The 23,126-nt window shown below is 36.5% G+C and overlaps 2 protein-coding genes across 2 annotated transcripts in view; one reads left to right on the forward strand and one right to left on the reverse strand.

Moving 5' to 3' along the window:
• Window positions 1–23,126, reverse strand: part of LOC134846666 (uncharacterized) — a 214,954-nt gene that overhangs the window by 61,807 nt on the left and 130,021 nt on the right. The gene's annotated exons all lie outside the window — the stretch shown is intronic.
• Window positions 599–5,754, forward strand: LOC134846648 (V-type proton ATPase 16 kDa proteolipid subunit c-like). The gene is made up of 4 exons (XM_063864036.1): window positions 599–757; window positions 898–1,084; window positions 4,904–5,017; window positions 5,249–5,754. Exons 1-4 carry the CDS (start codon window positions 673–675, stop codon window positions 5,340–5,342), a joined length of 480 nt encoding a protein of 159 aa, XP_063720106.1. The 5' UTR covers window positions 599–672; the 3' UTR covers window positions 5,343–5,754.

The raw sequence follows: 23,126 nt of genomic DNA on the forward strand, positions 1-23,126 counted from the left end.
TTTCCGTTGTCTTATTTTTTCGGGAGAAGTGCTTTTGATAGATGCTCTTCTTCGCCTCTTCAGAGAAGCTTTGGAGAGAGAGAAAGAGAGAGAGAGAGAGATATTGAATTACAACTTGACTAGACAGTACTATCTATACAACAAAAGCATTGAATAGACATTTAGAGCAAACATAGTATGAGAATCTTTTGATTTAAATTAAAAGACATGACTACAGAAGGCCACAAAACTAACACGTCGAAATTTTTTTTAGCACTTGACAAATCCAGTATTAAATATATGAAATCGAGATTTTATTTAATCAGCTCACAAAAAAAAAAACATGTATAATGTTGTAGTTATTTTAAAAGAAGCTGCTTTATTTTAATAAAATTGAAAAAAAATTCGATTTGACTGTTGATTCAAACAACAGATCAAATGATGACCGTAAATCTGTTTTTGAAAATCGTTTCACAGTAGAACGAAACAGGTTAGTCCAATTCATTTACTTTTTTCTCAAAACCAACGGTAGTATAACTCAATTTACTCCATGGTATTGTAAAAATCTGCATGACCGTAAAGACACGTAACAACATAAGTTTTTTTTCGGTTCAAATTATTAGATATTTGAAGGTGCTTCTTGATAACATCAATCTGTAAACTTAAATAAGCAAATTTTGTGAACAATCAATTATGGGAGACAAGGATGATATTGAGATTCCTGTGTATACGCCATTTTTCGGAGTGATGGGTGCTACCTCAGCAATGGTTTTTAGTGGTTAGTACTTTTCTTGGTAAAAACAAATCATTTCGTCCTAACCAAAGAAAAATGAAAATGCATATACTGCTCCGAAAATTCTCAACCGAAACACAGTAAGGAAACCGAAGCAGAGATCAATTAGCATTTATCTGTTTTAGCTTTCGGAGCTGCTTACGGTACTGCAAAATCGGGAACAGGAATTGCTGCCATGAGTGTTATGCGACCTGATCTCATCATGAAATCCATTATCCCTGTTGTCATGGCGGGTATCATAGCTATATATGGTCTGGTTGTAGCTGTGATAATTTCTCAGGGATTGGAATCCACTGGTTATACTATGTTCAGGTAGATGCTTGATTTGTAAATGAAACAGTGGTACTATGATAGAGTGGTCCCTTGAAAATAACCAGGTCCCTTGAGAATAAGACACCTAGAGCTCTCAAATCGTTTAATAATTGTAATTGAGCCCTTCAGCAAGATGTCGCAGTATATTTTCATAAATTTTATGTTTTGTTTTCTCGTAAACCCTCACCATTTAAAAGTTGAAAATCTAAAAAAAACGCCAATAGTGGGTTTTGATGACAAATAAGTCAACCCAATTATATGGTTGTTAAACCGTAAAATAAAGTGAAGCGAGCAAATTTCATTATATAAACAATAGTGATTACAATTTTCAATCTGAGAAGTTTTTGGCTGAACATATTTTGCAAAATTTTTGAAATGAATAATTTACAAAACCAAAAAGTTTTGAAAATTATAACATGCAAAATGCATGCGGGAGTTGCTTTTTCGAGGGACCACTCTATCATAGTAGTACAGAAACAGTAATCAAATTAAGAGTTGAGGACGGAGAACAAGTATATATACTTGAGAAAGAACGCATGTAGCTACAAATAGCGCAAATTCAGGATTTTCTCTCAATAATAGTTTGAAAGATTTAGGACCACATGTACGGGGGAGTTCTAACTAAATCTGTTAATGGACTGATTGCAAATGATCAGCTGGAATCTAAATTTATCGATAATTGGTTTTAGAGACGGCCAGTTCACAATCTGCACTAATGTAGCGTTCACAATCTGCACTAAGTTATTCTAAACGCACGAAAATGTTTAAAAAAACAGCTGGGTACTCGTATAGAAGTATAGTCCCATTAAAAACCTCGTTTTGAAATATGGGCTAGTGAACCTGACTGTAGTATTAGGGGTGTCTAGGACAACAGGCCGCCCGGACTTCAAGCCGAATCAACTTCAGGTTTTTGAAATGCATACATTATAAACATGAAAAAAACGCCTTCAATCGTGTCTTTCAACTTTCCTAAACATCAGTTGGAGGCTTTAAATCTATGAAAACGCCAATATCTAATGAAAATGAAATTCAGAAAATCTTCAATAAAATTTTCAAATTAATCGTATTTCACAGCTTTATAAGAAAATATTCGGCTTGAAGTCGCGCAGTCACATGCAAGCTTCAATGTACATTTGTTTCTTTCGTCATAAAGCTTTAACTTCTTCAAGAACAGCTTGAGTAGGGCACCTTTCAAACCTGTCCAGTGTCCTAAATCAATCCTAAGAGCATGCAAGACGACATGTTTGATATATGAATTTGTTTGCATTTGTATTTTATAGAGAGTTGCAAAAAGTTCGGACAGACAGAAATAATTAAAAAGAGCAATCTGCCAATTTTGAGCAGTTTTTGCATGCAAATTTGAATTTTTAGGTGACATTAAGATATCTTTTCTGTCTGAAAAATTAACTTTTGCATGCAAACTTTGTCTGAAATAGGCCATTTGCTCTTTAATTATTTTTGTCTGTCCGAACTTTTTGCTACTAATTATAGTGCATCGGCAAAGGGGCAGAATTTGTAGCTGTCTTAGTTTTTCGGGTCTTTCCAATTTTAGCCCCCCCCCCCCACCTAGTATCAAAAAAAGTTATAGCAACCACAAGACCTTTCCTATTATAGACCCCCAACCTTTCCTAGTGTAACTAAAAAAATTAAATAGAGTGGCATAAAGTTTCAAGAGGAGTAGTTACTAAAATTACTCGTCCTATTTACAAAAGTTTTTTTGATGCAAAATAGGAAATGAAACGCTAAACACTTCCTTTCGATAAACTCCATTTTGATTTAGTGCTATAAGTGTCATTTTCAGTTTTTGTGATTTTGAGTTTAAAAACTGACATTAGAATGTCTGACTGAGTACCGAAAGCAAAATGAAAATTTTACGTACTCACTGTTAGATTGTGTTTTTAGAACTTGGGCACTTCATTTCAACTAAGTTTTCAATGCAAAGCACACATAATCAAACAGTTTCATTTTTGGTCAAAGCTGATGTTATCACATGGAGTGCAGCCAGTATTTAGACAGCCGCGTATTCATACTGGTCAGTATTTAGACAAATACTGTATGAACCAATCAGAATCGAGAAAAAACATAAATAATCCAAAATAAATAATAATTATTTATTAATTTCTTCTTTGTCTCGATTCTGATTGGTTGAAACAGTATTTGTCTAAATACTGACCAGTATGAATACGCGGCTGTCTAAATACTGACATGTAACCTTATCACATACACACTGAAAAGATATAATGGTTTAAGTGTTTCTTCAGGGAAATTAAGAAAGTTGTTAGGTTGCGTTACATTCTCCAGTATAGGTACTCGTTTACTACTATGGTCCCGCAGTTTTCGATGAAAGCCATTCAAAAACTTGTTTAGAAGCTTGTTCACGGCAGAACACTTGAAATATTCTTAAACTACTTCAAGTTGATGAACAGATGGAAAACTTTGAAACGTTTCTGCGTAATTTACCACTATCGTTTTCTGTAGAATTGAGTTATCAAAAAGATCATTTCACTGGCGAAACTTAGAAACTACTCATAAAAAGTTTTGTCTGACTTTTATATGGGACCATACTTCTAAACGTAAACGAGGGTTTAAGCGGGACCAAACTTCTAAACGAGTACCGCAGCATATGCGGTAGAAAAGAAGTCCCGCAATAGAGATGGAAAATGAGAAATTTTGAAAACCTATGTTAGTTTTCGCTCGTAGGTCGTGATGTTACTACAGTAGTGTATGAAATTATGCGCAATTTCAGTTTTTTTTTAACTTAGAAATGCCTCCTGTTTTCCAGGATGATTTTGGACAACTTTCACTGGGAATTGAAAAAAAATTAACATAGAAGAGGTAATGATAATTTCAGGCATTACCAGTGTTTTGGGTTTAACCCGTTTTGACTATGTGCACTAAGATTTTAAAACGCTTTGAAAGTGTGAGAAACAGCCGAGTTTAAAATTTTCACACGGAATATTTCAAATTTCTCGAAAGTGTTTCACGTCTCATGAACAACTTTTTTACTGCGGGTATTCGAGAAATAGTTCACTACGATGCAAAACTTGCTGCAGATAAATAAATCTGGATTTTTTAGACCCACAATTACATTGGTAAGTCTTTGAAACCAAATAATGATAGCTTCATAGAGGTTAGCTTATTTTAATTGCTCTTGGTCTGTAAAAATTTTGCTGAAAATTAACCAAAATCGACATTAAAAATAGATATTTAGAGTAAGAAGCTGAATTTGCGCTTATTTTTGTCCACTAGTGTAATTCAGATAGTTTCATATACAAGTAGAAATTGTCAAAAAAAGTAGAATGAATAAGTTGAGGTAATTGTCCCAGATCACTCGCTGTCAGTTAAAAATTTATCATGAACGTATTGAAGTTGTGTATAGGTACTGATGATTTTCTTTTAGAAACAATCTAAAATTTCATGCTCAAATTATTTTTCGCGGCTTGACTTTCGATTGCTTTAGTTTCAATTCATTTGCATTGTTAAAAGGAAGGCAAACACCACTATCGAACAGCAAAAGTGACGAAAACGTATTCCGGTGTGTTGTAGTTTTTTGTTTCCCATGTAAAATTAGGTACCACAAATAATCATCGGAACGGGTCGAGAAAGATCAGATTAAAGCCCTTTCAGTTGTGATTCGAAAAACATCAGTGCCGAGAAAAACTGGTTTGAATTTTTTTATTTTTGGTCTAATTTCAATCTTATATGGTGAGCACCAGCGGACTTAGGGTGGCGGAGGGGCGTAGGAACATTCTGTGCTCTTTGCACAGTAACCGGCTATTCTTAAGTTAGGTGTATACTAAGTAACGTTATGTGTTCCAGTAGTTTCATACACTTGGGTGCTGGACTTAGCGTGGGACTATCTGGCTTGGCTGCCGGATTTGCAATTGGAATCGTTGGTGATGCTGGAGTCCGCGGAACAGCGCAGCAACCAAAGTACGAATTGCCTCAAACTGTTTCGTTGAGATAATAGCCCTAATTTTGACCCTTCGCCAGAGGATAGTCACTTTTTTCGGATTCTACAGCATACTGAAATTGGTGACTTAAATAGCTAAGCTAAGCTAGTTAGCATGTGAAAACAAAAAGTTTTCAGCTTAATTGTATGGTCGAATTTGGACATTGATATTGATATTCGTGCCTGAGACTTAGCATTTTTTATTTGTTTAGACTCTATGTTGGAATGATCCTGATTTTGATCTTCGCAGAGGTCCTTGGTCTGTATGGATTGATTATTGCTTTGATCATGTCCGGAAAGGCATAAACAACGACGAACGCATTAATTTATGAATCAATCAAATCGGCAATTTGGAACTGTAATGTAGAGGACATGAATTTTCTATTATGTGTACACTGCCCGTTGTCTCTTTAAGGAATAAATAAAAACAAGTGAAGATTTCGCCAGAGACAGCTGAGTAGTCAAGTATAGTACTTTTGCTTAATTGTACCGATGTTGAGCCAAATTAAGTAGAAATAGTTTATACTATGAATTTGACGTTTTTAATGTATATTTGCTTGATGCATTGTATATATCTCGAATGATACGAAAGAAATTAATCTATTTATCGGATCTGTCGTCATCGTCCATTCTGAAGGGAGTTAATGAAAATATATACAATGTGTTCTGATTGGAAAAAAACAGCTTATTTAAAGTGAATTTATTATTTACTTCGAAAGTACAAGATTTTCAACTATTTGCTACCCGCGTCGAGAATGATAGCTTTTCAAAATGAGGTGCAAATAGCTCCCTCCCTAAAAATAAAGTTTCTGCATAACATGCAATACATTGACATTGAGAAAATAAAACCCCGCTTTTATATAGCATCTTCGTGTAGTGTTAATGAACGGGGGCTATTCTCATGCGCGAAGGACCGAATGGGCGAAAAAACTTGTAGGCCAAGGACCGAAAACAAAATTAGCCGAAAGTCAGTTTTTGAACAAACAATTACTATTCAGTTAAAATGAATTAAATGAAGCATTATTTTGCTAATTTCTTTACGAAACCCTTGAAATGAGAAATTTGTCCCACTTTTGCGGCGGTCAATGAAAAATTTGAGGATTTTGCATTATTCTGCCGATTTTAGATTCGGCCAATATCAATACTCGAGTCCCTGGAAGTTCTTACTTTCTTTCCAAATTTAAGATTGCTGAAATCTGAATGGCTGATTTGTATTTTGGCGCATTCGGTCCTTCGCGTATGAGGGATTCCACATGTGAATATCTTTTGAAAAATCGTTTTTAATTTTTCATCAAAAAGATGTTCACAAAACCAAATGATTGAGAGTAATGAACGTAGTGAAGACTTTATATACTGGAGAATAAAAGTAACGCAAGCAAACAGTTTCAATACTCAACAATTCCTTAAGAAACCTGGTGATCATAAAATCGTTTCATTCCTTCTGTGAACACAAAACCTTGAAAAACTGCCTGCATCATGAACTGACAGAAAAAAAAAATTGAAATCTGATTGACAGTAACCCACTTACACCAAAAGATTCAAATTCATAGAATTCGACGTGTAGAATGTAACAGCAGTAACCATTTTTATTGTCTTTTCTCATGTTTTGTTTCGAGAATCTCTAGTTGAGTTACTTTTTTTTCCAGTACAGTTCGTGCTGATTTTAATTTTTCAGCTAGAGGATCTAATTACTACATATGTGCATTCATACATATTGATGCATATATAAATCGGCTTAAGTAGATATGCAATTTTTGAGTTCAATTGAACTTCTATTTTTTCGAATTCGAAGCAGATTTTTCATGAATGTCCGTGTTTTTTTTTTAATGCTAACTTGTGTTCAATACTTTTTTCCAATCTTCGTTTGGCTAGGTTTTTTAAGTGCAAGAAAAAAGTAAATCTCATTTAAAATTCTCATTTGCCAATCCCTCTGCAGACATATTTTGAGCACGATTTCACTATTTTTCTTTTCTTGTGTTAAGTTGGAAAAAAGAAGGTGTGTACTAATATACAACGCTCGCAAGCGCGCTAGTATAAATACAAGTAATTTTTATACTGAAGCGCTTGTGGTTAGTACAAACCTCCTTTTTCCGTTTTATCTCGCTAATAAAAGTTTCCACTTAATAAGTGACAATTTTGCTACAATCATGATCTGCAGCATAAAAAATTCCATAGCATCTGTATGCTTTATTTGTGGCAAGTGTTTATTCGTTATTAAGCGTCCGTGGCTGAGTGGTTAATGCGTGAGACGATATCTCTAAGCTGTAAACCGAACCTCAGACGTAACGAAAATTTCATGAATTCGAGCCTTATTTCTACTTTTTATATTGCACTTTTTTGAGCTGCTATTTGAGAAAAATGAACGTAGTGAAGACTTTAGCAGGTCTTGGTGATTTTTTTTTCAGGATAAATCTTAAAATGCTCCAACAACTACAGATGTGCATTCATACATATTTTTGCATTTATGATTGCGCTTACGTATTAATGAACTTATTGAGTTCTTTTAAAATTCATCTGTTGAAAATACTAGTAGTTTTCTCCAAATACGAACGTGGAATTTGCGCGAAAAAAGACGATAAAATTCTGGGTTTGAAAGTGGAACTTATTTAGATTACTAGCGTAATGAAAACTTCATCTATTGGTCCAGTTTTTTCTTGTTGGATTCATGTTATCAAAAAAGCGCCAGCAGAATTTGTTCCAGAAATTCAAAGAACTTGAAAAGCATCTATTTTTTTCTTAGAAAGCGACATTTGAGATTTTCAAGAAAGTTAGTTTTTTTTGTTTACGTGCGTTCATTATTATTTTCCAACTGTCAATTGGCTATGTTTTGTCTTCTAGCTAGTGTTTGCGAAGCGCAGCCTCGCCTCTGGGCGAGAATTTGAGATAGTTATAAAAATGCTTGCTATATCTCGTTAAAATCTTTGCGAAATTATTCTGAAATTTCGTTTTTTTACTCGTCTGTTGGAGATGGGCATTTATAGCATCTCTGAGCGGATTTGCAGTTAACCTATGAGCGGGTTAAGATTTGAGAGCTTTAGAGCAAAGAATCTTCAACTGAAGAAGCGGCTGCCTAAGCTCGGTTTTTAAAAAGTTTTGAGATAAATATCCGCATTTTTTTTGTTCAGCTCTTTATCACACCACGCCAAAAAAAACGACTTTAATTCGCAAAAACTTTGCTGTATTTTTTGAAGAGTGTTGTCGGAAAATTCTCTGCCACTTGTAAAGTTGCCCGCTTTCCTTGTTTTAGTTGTTTTCAGGGCATTATTGCATGGTCTGTTTGAGTTTATTTGAATTGAGTTTACTGTAGAAGTATGTGTGAGCGTGTTTCAAATATGTTTAATTTCAAAGATGGTTTCACTTCTTTTCTTTGCCGTTGCCCGTGGTCCGATAGTCATGATTTTCTTAGTCACATTTTGTTGGTGATTTCACTCAAAATTGTAAAAGTTTTTATGGGTTTCTTTTTTTTGCCATTTAGCGCGTTTGAGCTAAGTTTGAGTACGGTTTAATCATATGATCTAGGTAAAAATTGTATATAAAGAATACTATTTAACGTGCACATCCGATGCCAATGAAAGCCCGAGCCCTCTTTGGCAACACGTGCGAGTGTGGGCAGGTAGTTGAAGACAAATATTCTAGTTGTTTTTCCGAAAAGTCATTATTGAAAAACAATGACTCTTTCTAAATGCAATTTGTGATCGCGAGTGCATTAGTGTTATTATCACTCGACCCCATTCGATTTTTTTGTTCAGGCGGAAAAAAAACACCTGAGTACAAAGTGTTTCGCTACAAGTTTAATTGTACGTATCATCAGCAGTATATAACCTCTCGCTGCCGTTCCTGTTGTGGGGAGTGTTTTTGTAGAAGTTTTTTTTTCCTGCGTCTTTTGTAGACGTTTTTTTGCCCTGTGGGCTTTTTTGTAGACGTTTTTTTGTCCTGTCTGTTTTGTAGACGTTTTTTTTCCTGTGTATTTGTAGACGTTTTTTTTTCTTACTGTGTGTTTCGTAGGCGTTTTTTGCCCTGTTTGGTTTTGTAGGCTTGTTTTTTGTTTTATGTGTTTTGTAGACGTTCTCATGTCCAGTGTGTTTTTTTTAGACGTTTTTTGTCTTGTTTGTTTTGTAGACATTTTTTTGTTCTTTGTGTTTTGTAGACGTTTTTTGTCGTGTGTGTTTTGTAGAAACTGTTTTGTCCTGTATGTTTTTAGACTTTTTTTGTCCAATGTGTTTTGTAGACGTTTTTTTTTATCCTGTATGTTTTTAGACGTATTTTTTTTGTCCTGTGTGATATATGTCTGTGATTTCGAATCCGATAAATAGCGAAGACCAGCTTCTATTATTATTTGTTCTTGAATAGAGTACGCCAACTATATGAGTTATTTCTCTATTGACCTTGAGTCTCCATTGACCTTGAGAAAAATTTTATAGAATTTTTTTTTCGAATTTCTGTTCCTTTACAGATTTGGCATCTCTGTCTCTATTTTTATTGCTGTCTGTTGCCCGAGTTGACATCCATACACAGATATGCTTATCATACAATTCTATACATCAAGTGTATCGAAAAATGGTAGTCATTCATTTTTCAAACAACTTTTAAAAAATGGTTGAAAAAAGATATGAACTAATTTTTCGCCTTTTTGATTCTAATAGAACAGTCTGGTGGTAAAAAAAACCGAATTTCATGTTTTTTGGAAAACAAGTTTATCATACAAGTCCTGTATATGACAATTGAACGTTAAACATTTCATCATTATGATTAAAGTTTTCAGAAATCCATTAAAAAATTCATTTGAGTTAAATGTTTTTTGCTGAATTATAAATTTTTTCCTTGAATATAAGATTGCAGTTGGAAATAAAAAAAAATACTAAAGGCTGTTTTAATGCTAGTAGTTGTTTTTGTCTGTTTTTCTAAAATTTATTAATTCACAAAAAATTGTTGAGTTTTTTTTTATTTTCGAATTGGCTATTTCCATCTCACTTTCTTTTTGGTAGCTTCCAATGCTATGTTTTTAGTGCATGGCATAAGATGTCCAGCTCGGCTTTGCTTCTGTGTTATTAATATTAGTTTAATGCTTTGGTAGACAATAAATTTTATTTAAATGTCTTAATAATGAAGTTGCTCTTAAGATTTTTTGATGTTTGTAAATGTTGTCTGATGTTTTGTTTGTGTTCAAGTTATAAGTTTATGTTAATGTGTTTTCAGGGTCACTCTTGCTTGCTACTTGGTAGTTAATATGGGAGGAAAATTATTTTGTCTTCGGACACAAGAAATTCTATACCTTCCTGTTGGCTAACTCCTTATCTGAGCTCGCTCAAGATTAATTTTCTAGCTTTCAGCCAGGTTTGTAGGCATTTGCCATTTTTAAATTTCAATTGAGTAGTATAGAGGTCTGCTATACGGAGGCTTTTGAGGGAGAGGGGGGCTTCTCGTGGGCGCCTAAGATCCTTAATTTTCGCTCCTCAGATCAAAAGGTAAGGATTTTGCATTTTCCCAGCGCTTTGCCCTCCTATCTCCGAAATAGTGCTGGGATCCTTATTTTAGGATCCAAAATTTTTTTGAGCCTCTCAACTAAAATTTTACCAATCATAGTCGCAAAATGCTGGTTCTCTGGCGGACATTAATTTTTTTTGTTTTTGAGAGGTTTTTGTTAGTCTGGAATCTTGTAAAACTTTGATTAAATGTTGAATAATAAAATAGGTAAAATGAGTTTAATCGGAAATTGGCACACTATTGTTCAAGAAAATTTACTTTTCTCAGTTTTTTCAACTGGTGTCAGATCAAAAAATTGGTAATAATAATAATCGTCATAAAATTCTCATCTCGAGGTTTGTTGAAATAACAAAAAAAGAATATGCTCAAAGTTGTGAACAGCTGTTTTATTTAAAATAGATTTTACAAATAACGTGGTGCGTTTATGCAAAACAGAAAAATGGTAAGACTACTGAACTAACCATTGCTACATATGAAAACCGATTTAATTATTCATTCGATTTTGACTCGATGATGATTGAGAAAGGGGGGGGAGCGAATGATTCGACGTTGTTTTGATAAATTTTCAAAATATCAAAAACTTTCAGTGGTCTATCTAAATATCTACCACCGAGATATAGGACTGAATAAGTCGTATCTGCAAGGTAACTTTTACTTCCTTTGGATTAAAATTCAGCAGGTCCACGAGGTGTTGGAAAAAATACAAAATGAAGTTGGAAAAACGCAGAGTTATTTCAACGGACTTGGAAATCATTCACGAGATTTAATTGACTGTGAAAAAAACCTACCCAAAAAACTCTGACCGCCGAAATTATTTTCTTGCTACTTGTTCTCTGTGTTTCTTTTCTAGTAAAAATAGTATAAACTATGACGTTGCCATTAAACTTAGACCATATGGAGGTCTTATTGGCATAGACAATTCTCCATTGAACAAATATTTGAATGTTTCAAAAAATTTTACGACTGCATGCAATTTTACACGATGCCGCGGGATATTTTCACGAAGTTTATAACACTGGTCCCACCTACTGTTAATTGCTACCCTGGAAGTGTAACAACAGCCTGATTTGACACTTGACTGGTATTAATTTCTGTTTACAATTCTCTATCAATTGTTAGTATGTTGAAGGAAAGATCAGTCGTGCTAGACTTGGAAGGATTCCGTTGTAGAAAAGTAGATTTATAATTAAAGAACTAGCCATTACAACTTCTGATTACAGTGACTTTCTTACTGTTCCACCTCCGGCTAGTTTCAATTCACTTCCTAAATCTGAACAAAAAGGTTACAAATGTTGACAAACAACTTGCACAGAGTTCACTGGGAAAGCGTTGATTAGTTATATTTCAACCTCATTCAGATTGTTCAAAGTTTTGTTTTGAGAAAACCTAACGCGGTATTTTACGCTGAAGGAAAAAAAAGACTGATCCTCTGGCAAAGTATTTGGATCGAAAAGTTGAGAACCTTGATGAATTGGGTTGCACGAGAATTGAAAATTTACATTTCAAAAACTATGCAACTTGCAATAGACATTTACATCATAACCACTCCAAAAATCACTGCGCCCTGAAGAAAAGCAAGGCGTTTCTTGATTGGCTGAAGAATGAGCAACAGCGAGAGACTAGCGAAGTTGGAGACGTACCTATCTCCAAATTCAGTGTTATAAGCTTAGATGAATCCAGTGAGTGACATCAAAAAATCATTAACAAGAGTAGAACGAATCGACTGACGAGGTCAAGTGGTGCAGTGAAAAGAACAAGTCACTTTATCTGAAGAAGATTTAACTACTTTGAGAAGGTATTTCCTGGTAATTGATCAATTCATCTATTTTCAACGATTCAAGTTTCTTCAAAATATTAGCCAGCAAACGAGGAGTCGATCTTCCCAATCTAGTCTTAGTACTCAAACGTCAGCCCGGAGTTCAAATGGATCTCAGCAGCAGTGATTTACCTGAAGAAGTTCAGGAATTAGTGAAAGAAAACTCAGTGAAGAAAACCATATATCATGTAAAAACTAAAAATGTCCCAGTCAGTTATGTAGTAGAAATGTATGACAAGGAAATAGATACTACTAATGTTCACACTGGTTATACTCGATACGAGATTGTTTAATGCTCAGAAAATTAATTAATAAATTTCATAGCCACACATTTTTTTTTCTCAACAATATAGTTTTTATGGCAGGCAGTTGTAGGACCTTCGGGATCCGGAAAAACAGTAGGAATTTTCATATTAAAGAAAAGCAGAACTTTTTATCCCAAATTTAGAAGAGTCTTTTTTTTTACAAAGATATTCAACCTATAGTTCGGGAAAAGTTTAACATTCCCAGTATTCAATTAGAAATTGTAAAATTTGATGGATTTGACTGTTTGAGAAATATTGAAAACATTCTACTGGTGTTTGATGACTCATGCGAAGAAATTTACAATGATAAAGAATTCGTTAAACTGGCAACGGCAGGAAGACACAAAGGCTTGGATGATCATAACTTATTCCAACAAAGATGATGGTCACGAACTATTGATTTGTACACATCTCACATCATTTTATTCAAATCACCCCGTGATTTTCAGCAACTTGATCCTCTAGGCAGGCAACTTAATCTAACCATTTTTTTAACGAAATTGATATGAACTGGCTGCAAAAGACACCTTCGGACATCTACTTATAGGTTCAGATACCCGAACATCAGACTATCTTAGATACTGTTCAAAGATAATACCTACTGGTCCCTCAATTTTCTATTTACCATTACATAAGGCAGGGGTGACACCCATCACAAATGACCTCAAAAAAAATAATCTACTCTGCAGCACTTGGTACAATTGAATCCAAGTCAACTACGGATCTTTATTAGAAAATCATCAATTACTCAAGTCATATCAGTCGTTTGCGAATGCTTGCTCAATGTAGTCAACGGTAATGTGCCTGTTAGTTTTCCAAATCTTAATAATTTCGAAGAAAAGATTCTAATCAATTCAAAAAAGAGTCTGGAAAAAAAATCTGCTGTTATATCGAGTAAACAAGGATTTTATCTTATCAGACATATAACTTAGTTTTGCTTCAAGTATTTGACAGCTTAAAAATGACAGCACCAGAGTTTTTTTCTGATTCCGAAGCATATTTATATTAGAGAACAACCTCATGCAGCGCAAGGTTTGCTTAACATCTCCATCAAACATAAAAAACCGCAACTATCATACTTGAATCGTTTAAGACCCCTTAATCCAACAACAACTGATCCTCCAGTCATACCAACCCCCCAAAACACTTATCAATGCCACAGCAGAAAACAACCTACAAGAACAAGCTCTCCTTCTCACTGCAGATAAGAAAAATCAAGACGCTTTATCCACTGAACGTATGATGTTACAATTACAATTCATGGACGAAAACAAACTTAAGCGAGCGAAAAAAAGTTCTTGAAGTTATTCAAAAGTCAGAGCGAGTCAAATTAAATAAAGATAATGAAGAACTTTACGTTGATAAAGTTGCAACCGGTCTTAAAGCATCAGTTTTTTAAGTATGATATACAACAAAAAACTAAAAAACTTTACAACCCTGCTTTACAACCGTGCTTTCATACTGGTTTTGAGGTCACTCAGACTTGACGAACAATTGGTTTTGAACATTTATGCCAAAGTTGCAGTACAGTCAACGAATACGGAACAAGCCCGCCAGAAGCAAAGCAGGAGAGGTTCCATAAATTCCGCTTCAACGTCTCCCAAAAAACAGTCAACAAGTTCCAGCTCAAAAAGCATTAAAAGACGCAGAATCAGAAAAACTGTTGCAGACAGTCAAAGAGAACGGCCAGCGCAAAAAAAAACGAGCAGAAGGAGCAGAAGAAGATGAAGACTCTGAACTGTACGGAACGCCAGATAACGATTCACAATCTGCAACAGCAGAGAAGACGAAGGCGAAAACAAAAAATGGCAAGAATACACCAGCTGAAGAAAATTATTGAAAACTAAATTTACAAGTAAAGGTCCAGCAATGTTTGGCAGTGTACAGAATTTAAAAGAGGAATCAAAAATTTCATGAAGTAAAATGAAACATTTCTTACATACAGAGCCTGCATATACAAAATATAGAACAGTTCGCCGCAAAACACCACGCCTCAAAGTGATAGTTTATGACATAGACGAAATATGGTCAATTGACCGGGCGTATGTTGATAAACTTGCAGATTACAACAAAAACATTAAATCTTTTGGTTGCAGTGGATTGCAGGTCCCGCTATTTACGTGTACTACTACTGAAATCAAAGTATGCTACCTCAGCTGCGGAAGCATTCAAACTAATGTTAAAAACAAAACAGCTAAAAAAAAATTCTGGGTAGATAAAGGCACAGAGTTCAAGGGGACATTCAAAACTCTATGTGAGAAAAAAGCATTGAAACATACATATTAGAGATTGAAAAAAAATCCGCTTTCGCGGAGAGGAACATTTGATCACTAAAGGGTTTGATTGATAAGTATTTGGAGGACAAATGGACCTATCATACATCGATAAGCTTCAAGATTTTGTCAACACAATTAACTCGACAACAAACAGCTTTACCAAATTACCCCCGAATGAAGTTACCAAAAAGGACGTTCCGCGTCTCATTTCATGAAGAGTGTAACAATCGCTAAAACTATTTCGCCGACCAAAGCTGTACGTTGGTGATTTTGTTAGAATAGCAAAAATTGACCTTCCTTTTCGAAAAGGATCTAAACAATCATTCACTGACGAAGTTTTTGAAATATTTAACATCCTAACAAGAAACCCACCATTTTATATCCTCATCGACGCTGATAAGGAACCGATAGAGGGTAATTTTTATGAGCATGGACTAATCAGGGTATTGGGAAAGGAAGGATGAAACTAAACAATGTCTGACAAATTTAGAAGCGAAAAAGATTAGTTTACCATTACACTGGTGTCATCAGCCTCAATGAATATTTTCAATGACAATTCGCTAGCGAGCTTTAAAAAACTGCCAAGCGGAAATAACGATCTACAAGGTGAATGGAGAGTTGTATTCACAGAAATAACGTTCCCCTCTCATATTAACAATGTTACGGATACCAAACTAGTGTACTACAAAGAAGACAAACTAAAAACAAGCCTTAACTTGATAAAAGATAAAATATCCAGGCCATAGGATGGAGAGAAAACTGCAAAAACAAAGGGTCAATACGACGAAATCCAGAAATTATTCAACGAAATCAATCGGAAGGTTGATCTCGATAATTTAAGTTATAGCATCGACCCCATTACCAAATATCTTTCAATGTGGATGCATTATTGGGAAAGCATTACCTTTGAGGGCCCACAAACTTCTAGTTTTTTAGATTTCAAAGATATAAGAGTTGGAATGGGCTACGATATCGGCTACAAAGAATCCAGTCATATCCATAGCACTCTGACATCACAGAACCTAATCTCCGACTACCCTGTTGGTATCTCTGCTTGAACCCAAATGATGTTCATCTACTATGACATAATTCATTATCAGATTGTGAGTGACACCAAAGCACTGTTGCTTAGAGTCATTGATACTAATCGACGTGTGAAAAACGGTTACGCCTGCATCACTGAACCAACACATCACAAAGTTTTGAGCAACTTAGATTGTAAAAAATTCCTGGTGAATAACATACAGAGCTTTGCGGTAAACCTACAAAAAGAAACCGGTAGACTTGTACCATTAGCGGGAGGAGGAGGGAAAGTTGTGTTGACTTAAAATTTACAAAATTTTTCTAATTAAGATTATGGAGGCGTACTATCATAATCAAGCGAGCATGCCTCCCTTCTCAGGACATTACAGAAAGCGGGATAGTGGCTTCGGTGCTCTGGCTATGGGTATTGGATGAGTCGCACTTCCGTTAGCTCGGAAATGTATAGTACCAGCAGCAAAACGAAAACGTATTGGGAAAAAATTAATTGTTCAAGCAGCACCCGAAATATAAGCTATAGCAACCAGGAAGAAAATGCCAAAACAAGCCTTGAAAAACACAGTGAAAAAACGAAAAAACAATCAAAAAACAAGTTGGAGCTGAACGCAGCAAGTGCCGTATGAGCAGAAAACGGAAGACAGCAACAACAACTTCAACAACAAAAAGAAAAACAAAAGTTATTTTTCCAAAGAAACGAACTCCACTGAGAAGTAGCTCCAATTTTTTCACCAAAGTACAAAATGATTTTTAATTTAATACCAGCTGAAGCAACTCAAAATTCATTAATTTATCTGAAAAACCTCCTCTACTTGTTACATTTGAAAATGAATTCACTCAAAAAATTGGTTGTAGCTCACATTGTTCAAAACAATGGTAATGTACTGCGAACTCATGCTACAGAGGCAGCACAAGGAGACACCACATATTTGGTTAAAAATCCACTTTCATCTTTTTTCCCCAATGCACAAGGTCCCTGAATGGAGAAAACTTTCAACCACTAATGCCAATTTCGCCCGTAAGAGTTTCATTGAGACCGAATTTTCACACGGTAATGACGCAAAGAAAACATGGCTTGCTTGTCAAGTTTATTATTATGACAATAATCCATCAGGTATTGATGGTGCTAATGGGCGAGTTGAAGATGTCGCGGAACGCAAGCGAATCGTATCTGCATCAAGCGAATTCCGTTTATTTTGTGAAATAGCTTGTGATTTTTTATCATGTGACAAACATCTTATCAGCTGTGTTACAAATAGACTTTCTCTGAGACGATTTTGTAATGACTTTGTTATTATGTCCGAGCATCGAGATAAACATTACCAAGTTCAAATCACTGAGGGTAACCTGCATGTGCGCAAAAAGACAGTAACAAATTTTGTTCTATCATCGATAGAAAAAACTCTGTTAAAAACACCCGCAAAATACAATTATATGTTGCTCATGATATAATTTCATCCAAATTTGCTATAGGTTTCAACGTGAACGACCACGACATGATGCGTTTTGCTAAACGTATGATGTTATAAATTTGTGATACTGATGATTTTCTATAATGATTTAAAATTGACGTTTTTTGCAAACGTTTTTTTTTTGGTAGAACACTTGCCTCTGGTGTTATCGCAGGCTCTAAAAATCGTTTTCAAAATTTAATTTTTTTTTCCATTATAAATTTAACAAACAAAGTATTTGAACCAATCACTAAACGACCACACCCACTCAAAATAATGTCAATAATTTTAAAAAACTCGGTGGCATTATCACCATTCAAAATTTTAATGAAGCGTTCAGTTGTTACACTAGTGATTGAATCAGTTTGAGTTTGAATGAATCGAGTTTGTGAAACAAAGCAAACTTGTGGCAATCTTCTTCGTAGAGGAGCACCACCAATGTCAGTTGAGTTATTTATAGAATTGTTGTGGTTGACAATAATTTTTATTTTTTCCATCAGGGGTCCCGATAGGTGAAGTTTACTGCAACCCAATTTTAGATATATGAAAGATGAGAGTAGACAAGGTACAGCGAAAGTGGTTGAGGCTATCTTGTTCACTACGTCGAAACAATCTTTGTTATTTTGATGAGAACATTGATGTGGGGATTGTCATTGTCAAGCAATCGGGCGCAAGACTTGTTCTAAAATGAGTGGTTTGCAAATGCAAAATTTGTGTTTAGAGGGAATTGTGAGGCGTCCGGTTCAGTGTTCAGAATAAAAAATTTAAATTTTTTTCGAAATTATTTTTAAAAGAATTAGGCGACTGCTCATACATTGCTTCAACTATTCTGCTGGTTAAAATAATTTTTTCAATTTTTTCTTCTGTTTCAAGCAACTCTACACTTTTTGTGATTCGATTATTCATCATCCGCATTGTTTTTATCACCATTTTCAGCACATTCTTTTCGCGACAGACTGATCGTTTTGACGCGTATCGTCTTTTATGATTTTAATCATTTGCAGCTGAGGATGAGGAGGAGGAGGAAGAAAATGAAGTGGTTTGGTCCCTGCTCGGGGGAAAAGCGCAGACCTGTGGATTTTTGCAGATCACAAAACTCAAACATGGGGGGGAGAGGATCCCGACAGTGTGTTTAGCCTAGGCCACACTGTCGGGCGATACTTCACCCGTCAACAACTCACCCACGGAGTAGCCGACCATGGGGGGAAATTAGAGGCAATCAACATCCCAGCAAAAGCCGTAGTGGAGTCCACTCTCCTGTTCGACTGTAGCGTTAGAGCATGGACACCGACCGACATCCAGAAGTTCCAGAGCGTTGCAGACAGAGCCTACAGGTTTGTGTGGAACAATGGAAAACCTCTCACACTGATCAGGATGCAGAATGAAGGAGTCAACAGCTACGAGATCCGCAGACAGCTGAACATTGAATCGATAAGGACCAAGATCGAGTGCAGAGCATTAGAGTGAATGGGCCATGTTCTCAGAATGTCGGATGAGAGGATTGTGAAGAAAGCCGTCCTCGGATCCTGGGACATGGAGAGGACACGCAGTGGGAACTCGCGAGGTAACACCATCCAGTAATGGCGCAGACTGCTGAAAGAAGCGGGACGTGAAGACGACAACAGCGAGAACCTCACCAATGACCGGAAACGATGGAAGAAGACCGTTACAGATCGCAGGACGTTCCTCAAAAACTGGGAGACGCAAATATGCAACTGGCTCAGAGGATCGGAAAAACCGGCCCGCTCACAATGGAATCGAGAGAGAATAAGTGACAGCGGTTGGCCTTGCCGCTTGGACGGATGCGACAAGAAATGCGCATCAAAAGGAGGACGGACAAATCACGAGAGAAAAGCACTTAGAAGGGAGTCAGTGGACTACAAGTGTCCAAAGTGCAACGACAGTTTTTCGGACCAGGCTGCTCTGACGAACCACTTCAAGGCGTGCCAAGGAGGTCGAGGTGGTTTCTGTCCAAAGTGTCAGAAGTCCCTGTCGTTGAGCAACATGGCAAGACACCGGAGGACTTGTCGAGGAGAGCACCCGACAGCCCCAGAAGTAACCAACACCATTATCACAGGACGATTCGCCGGAACGAGAGCCAGACTCCAATGCGAAGAATGCGGTACTTGGGTGACAAAAAACACTATTTCAAGACACAGGATCACATGACCTGGAAACTGGGAATCAAGGCCCCCTCACGGGGCGTAAATGACAAAAGAAGAAGAAGAAGTCTTTCCACTTGTTTGTTTTTTAACCATTTTTAAAAAAAAAACTATTGAATAATTTTCTGCCAAACGATCAATTTTTTTTGTCGTCAAGGTCACTGCTTGATAACACTTAAACACGCTATCTTCATTTTTTTATAAAACTTTATTGTGATAAATGTACCCGTTTTGTCAAAAGTTTTCGTTGCAACTCGTACAATGCGTTTTTCTCCCGACCAATCTTGAAAATCATCGTAAAATTCTGTATAATTTTCTAGCGACGAAAATATAGTGGTGGTTGTGGCGGAAGTGACTTATTGGTTCAACTGTTTTATGAGCAAGTAAAATGAATAATGAATTGGAAAGAAGTTAAACACAAATCTCTGTTGATCTGTTTTTTTTGGCGCCCCTTCAGCATTTAGCGGGAGAAATTATTTCGTTTTTGCGGCTGGAATTTCATGGGATCGCAGAATTTTTATTGCATCTGTCATTTCTCTCTGGCAAGCCCTGATGGTGTCATAAATCTCAATTAAAATACATGTCGGCATACATGTACTCACGTTGAAGTGGAGACCTTTTTAGCCTCTTGTCCGGGAGACACAATAAGTAAAAGGCGTCATGCACTCTATTTGAAGTGCAGATAGCAATAGCTTGCTGTGATCTAGTTCAAGTTTCATTTATCTATAACAAAAATTTAGGGTCTGATAAGGAACATTTCGCTAGTTTTGCGGTTACCAGATTATGAAAGGTTAAAAGTTTTATTACATTGATCGATTCTGTTTGACAAAATCTAATTAAGACATAAATCATGATTTTGGTTTGCCTGTCACTACACCACAATGTCATTGAAGTCCATATTTTCATATCATTTTGCCCTGGGGATATAATAAAAAAGACGCCATGTGGTTTCTTTGAAGTATAGATCTTAAGTATGTCCGCCTTGTGACACATCTGCTTGCCACCACCATAAAGACCAGCCTATAGACCACCCACAACCACAACCACCACCCACACACCGTTATACCGTTTTCAAATTTATATGCAACTTATTTTCGTTTTCTCATTCTCATTCAAACAACTCATTCAAATAAGGACAAAATTCAAATTGTAACCATGACGAGTCCTCTGCAAGCAATTTTGAATTGGAAAACTGAGCGGACGATATTCTACCCAACCTAAATGAGAGAAACGATGGTCACTGTGCAGCAAGAACGGGAAAAAAAGCCCTCTTCATTCAACGACTTGGCTTGTCGACCCTCAGACCAGGAGTATCGCGATTGGACTACTAAAAGCCACACGATGCTTCTACTAAAAGCCACAAGATCACCCTTCTGCGTCAGAGCAGTAAACGTACCTTTTACAGCTCCACAGAGACCGAATCCTGCCCTGCTTTGGACAAGACTGACATCAACGACCCCAGATGTCTCAAGCAATCACCTCGAAAAATATTTTTTTGCTCCGATTGCGAGACGATTCCCTTGTATGAAAACCAGGAAGGGTATTTTAGGAACTTGGCAGCGCGAGCATCCTACTGGGACATCGAGTCAACGTCAATCTTTTATACTCCCGACTCACTTGCAGACGTGACAACATTAAAACCAACAATCACATCTGCGCCTTAGCCCTCTGACGTTGATGTTGAAAACATTCCGGAGACGCAGCCAGTAGCGGCTTGCTATGCGCCCAAGAAGAGTAAAGTTTCATTCAATATATTTTCAGGAAAATTTTTTCATTAACTCATGTTTTGATTTATTAGAATTATGGAGCTTGTTTTGGTTTGATGTGATGCTCTCACTTTTTATCAAATCAGTTTGATTTCTGTTTGTATATATATACAGTCAGTCATCAGGTGGAATGAAGTGTCTGCCGACAGTAATCTCCGCAAAGCAAATCTGTTTAATGACTACTTCATCAGTGTGTTCACTCGCAACACTTTGGATGTACAACTGGGGGAGTCAGATTCCAAACTACCTGACGGAAGAGTTGCCAGCGATTATCAAATCAATAGAGATGTAGTATATAATGTCCTCTCTCTAATTTGGACATATCCAGGAGTCGTGGTGAAGACCAACTTCCACCAGTGTTCTTGCGCAAATTAGCAAACGAGCTAACTCCTTCAGTTTTCAACGTGTTCCGGAACATTCACAGGCTGGACACGTTTCCCGAAAAATGGAAACTAGGCATTGTCAGTCCTATTTTCAAGAAAGGGAAAAAGTCCGACATTTCGTATTATCGCCCTGTTACTCTTCTGAATATTGTTTCGAAGTGTTTTGAGAAAATTGTATTTTCGCAAATCGCCGACCATTTTATCAAGTATGTCAACTCAGCCCAGTTCGGTTTTCTGCCTCGTAAATCTGCCATTCTTCAACTATTACATTGCCTGAACTACATTTATGCATCAATATCCGAAAAAGACATTGCTTCGTGCCTAGTAATGTTCGACTTTTCTAAAGTTTTTGACAAAATCAGCCACACAGTTCTTCTGCAAAAAATCAGAAACGTTGGGATAGAAGGAAAACTTCTCAAGATTCTAAGGAGCTACCTTACAAACAGACCTCAGAGAATTCGCACCAATGGTATTTTGTCGGCTGTTCGCTTAGTGCTGAGTGGTGTTCCCCAAGGCTCCCTGTTGGGTCCGATTCTGTTTTTGATTTTCATCAACGACCTCCCTGATAAAATATTTAATTCTGTTGCTTTTATCTTTGCTGACGACTTGAAAACGTTTTTCGACAAATCCCCCGATTTGTTCCATCTGCTTACCGCTGATCTTGATAGACTGAGTACTTGGTCTACCGAAAATCGGTTGCCTTTTAATATTTCAAAATGTCGTGAAATAGATTTTAAGAATTGTTACCCCTGCGACATTACCTTCTGCAATACAACTCTCGACTTAGTCTCATCAGTGAACGATCTCGGACTACAAATCAACATCACTTTGTCGTGGACCGAGCACATAAAGAAAAAGCTAACTAAAGCAAATGCAACATTCTTCCTGATACGCCGCAGTGTAAGTCATCTTCTCTCTCCGCAGGTGAAGCTCCACTTGTACAAAACACTTCTCATGCCTATCATTTTATATGCTTCTCAATGCTGGTCTCCAAACAAATCGGACTTGAAGCAACTAGAAAACTTCCAGAAACGAGTTGTCAGATGGATGCTCCCTGACACACCGTACCGTGAAGCAATCAGTTCCCTTGGCATCTTACCCATTGCGTATTTTGCCGTTTTAACTGACTTTCTCACTCTTTCAAAAATTGTCAGTGGACGATATGACTGTGATCTCACCAGTTGTTATTCCTGCGCACCCAGTGGCTCACGACGCACAGCAACTCGTTTACTGTTTGATATCCCGATCATTAAGCTCGAGCGCCAGCGCAACAATTTTTGGTATAGAACGCCATGGAGAGCCAACAGAATAGCAAACGTTATCGACATCACAACCTTCTCGCCTGACTTGAAGTATCGTCTACTCAAACTCATGTGGTCGTTTTTCCACAGTCACTATGATGAACTCAA

The sequence above is a fragment of the Symsagittifera roscoffensis genome, chromosome 1, assembly GCF_963678635.1.
Source record: "Symsagittifera roscoffensis chromosome 1, txSymRosc1.1, whole genome shotgun sequence".
NCBI lineage: Eukaryota > Metazoa > Xenacoelomorpha > Acoela > Convolutidae > Symsagittifera > Symsagittifera roscoffensis.

Bases quoted from the DNA above. Each gene is read 5' to 3' on its own strand.
- LOC134846648 (XM_063864036.1), top strand. From the start codon at position 673: ATGGGAGACAAGGATGATATTGAGATTCCTGTGTATACGCCATTTTTC. The intron at 758-897 runs GTTAGTACTTTT...TATCTGTTTTAG, and splicing joins CTCAGCAATGGTTTTTAGTG to CTTTCGGAGCTGCTTACGGT. The intron at 5,018-5,248 runs GTACGAATTGCC...TTATTTGTTTAG, and splicing joins GGAACAGCGCAGCAACCAAA to ACTCTATGTTGGAATGATCC.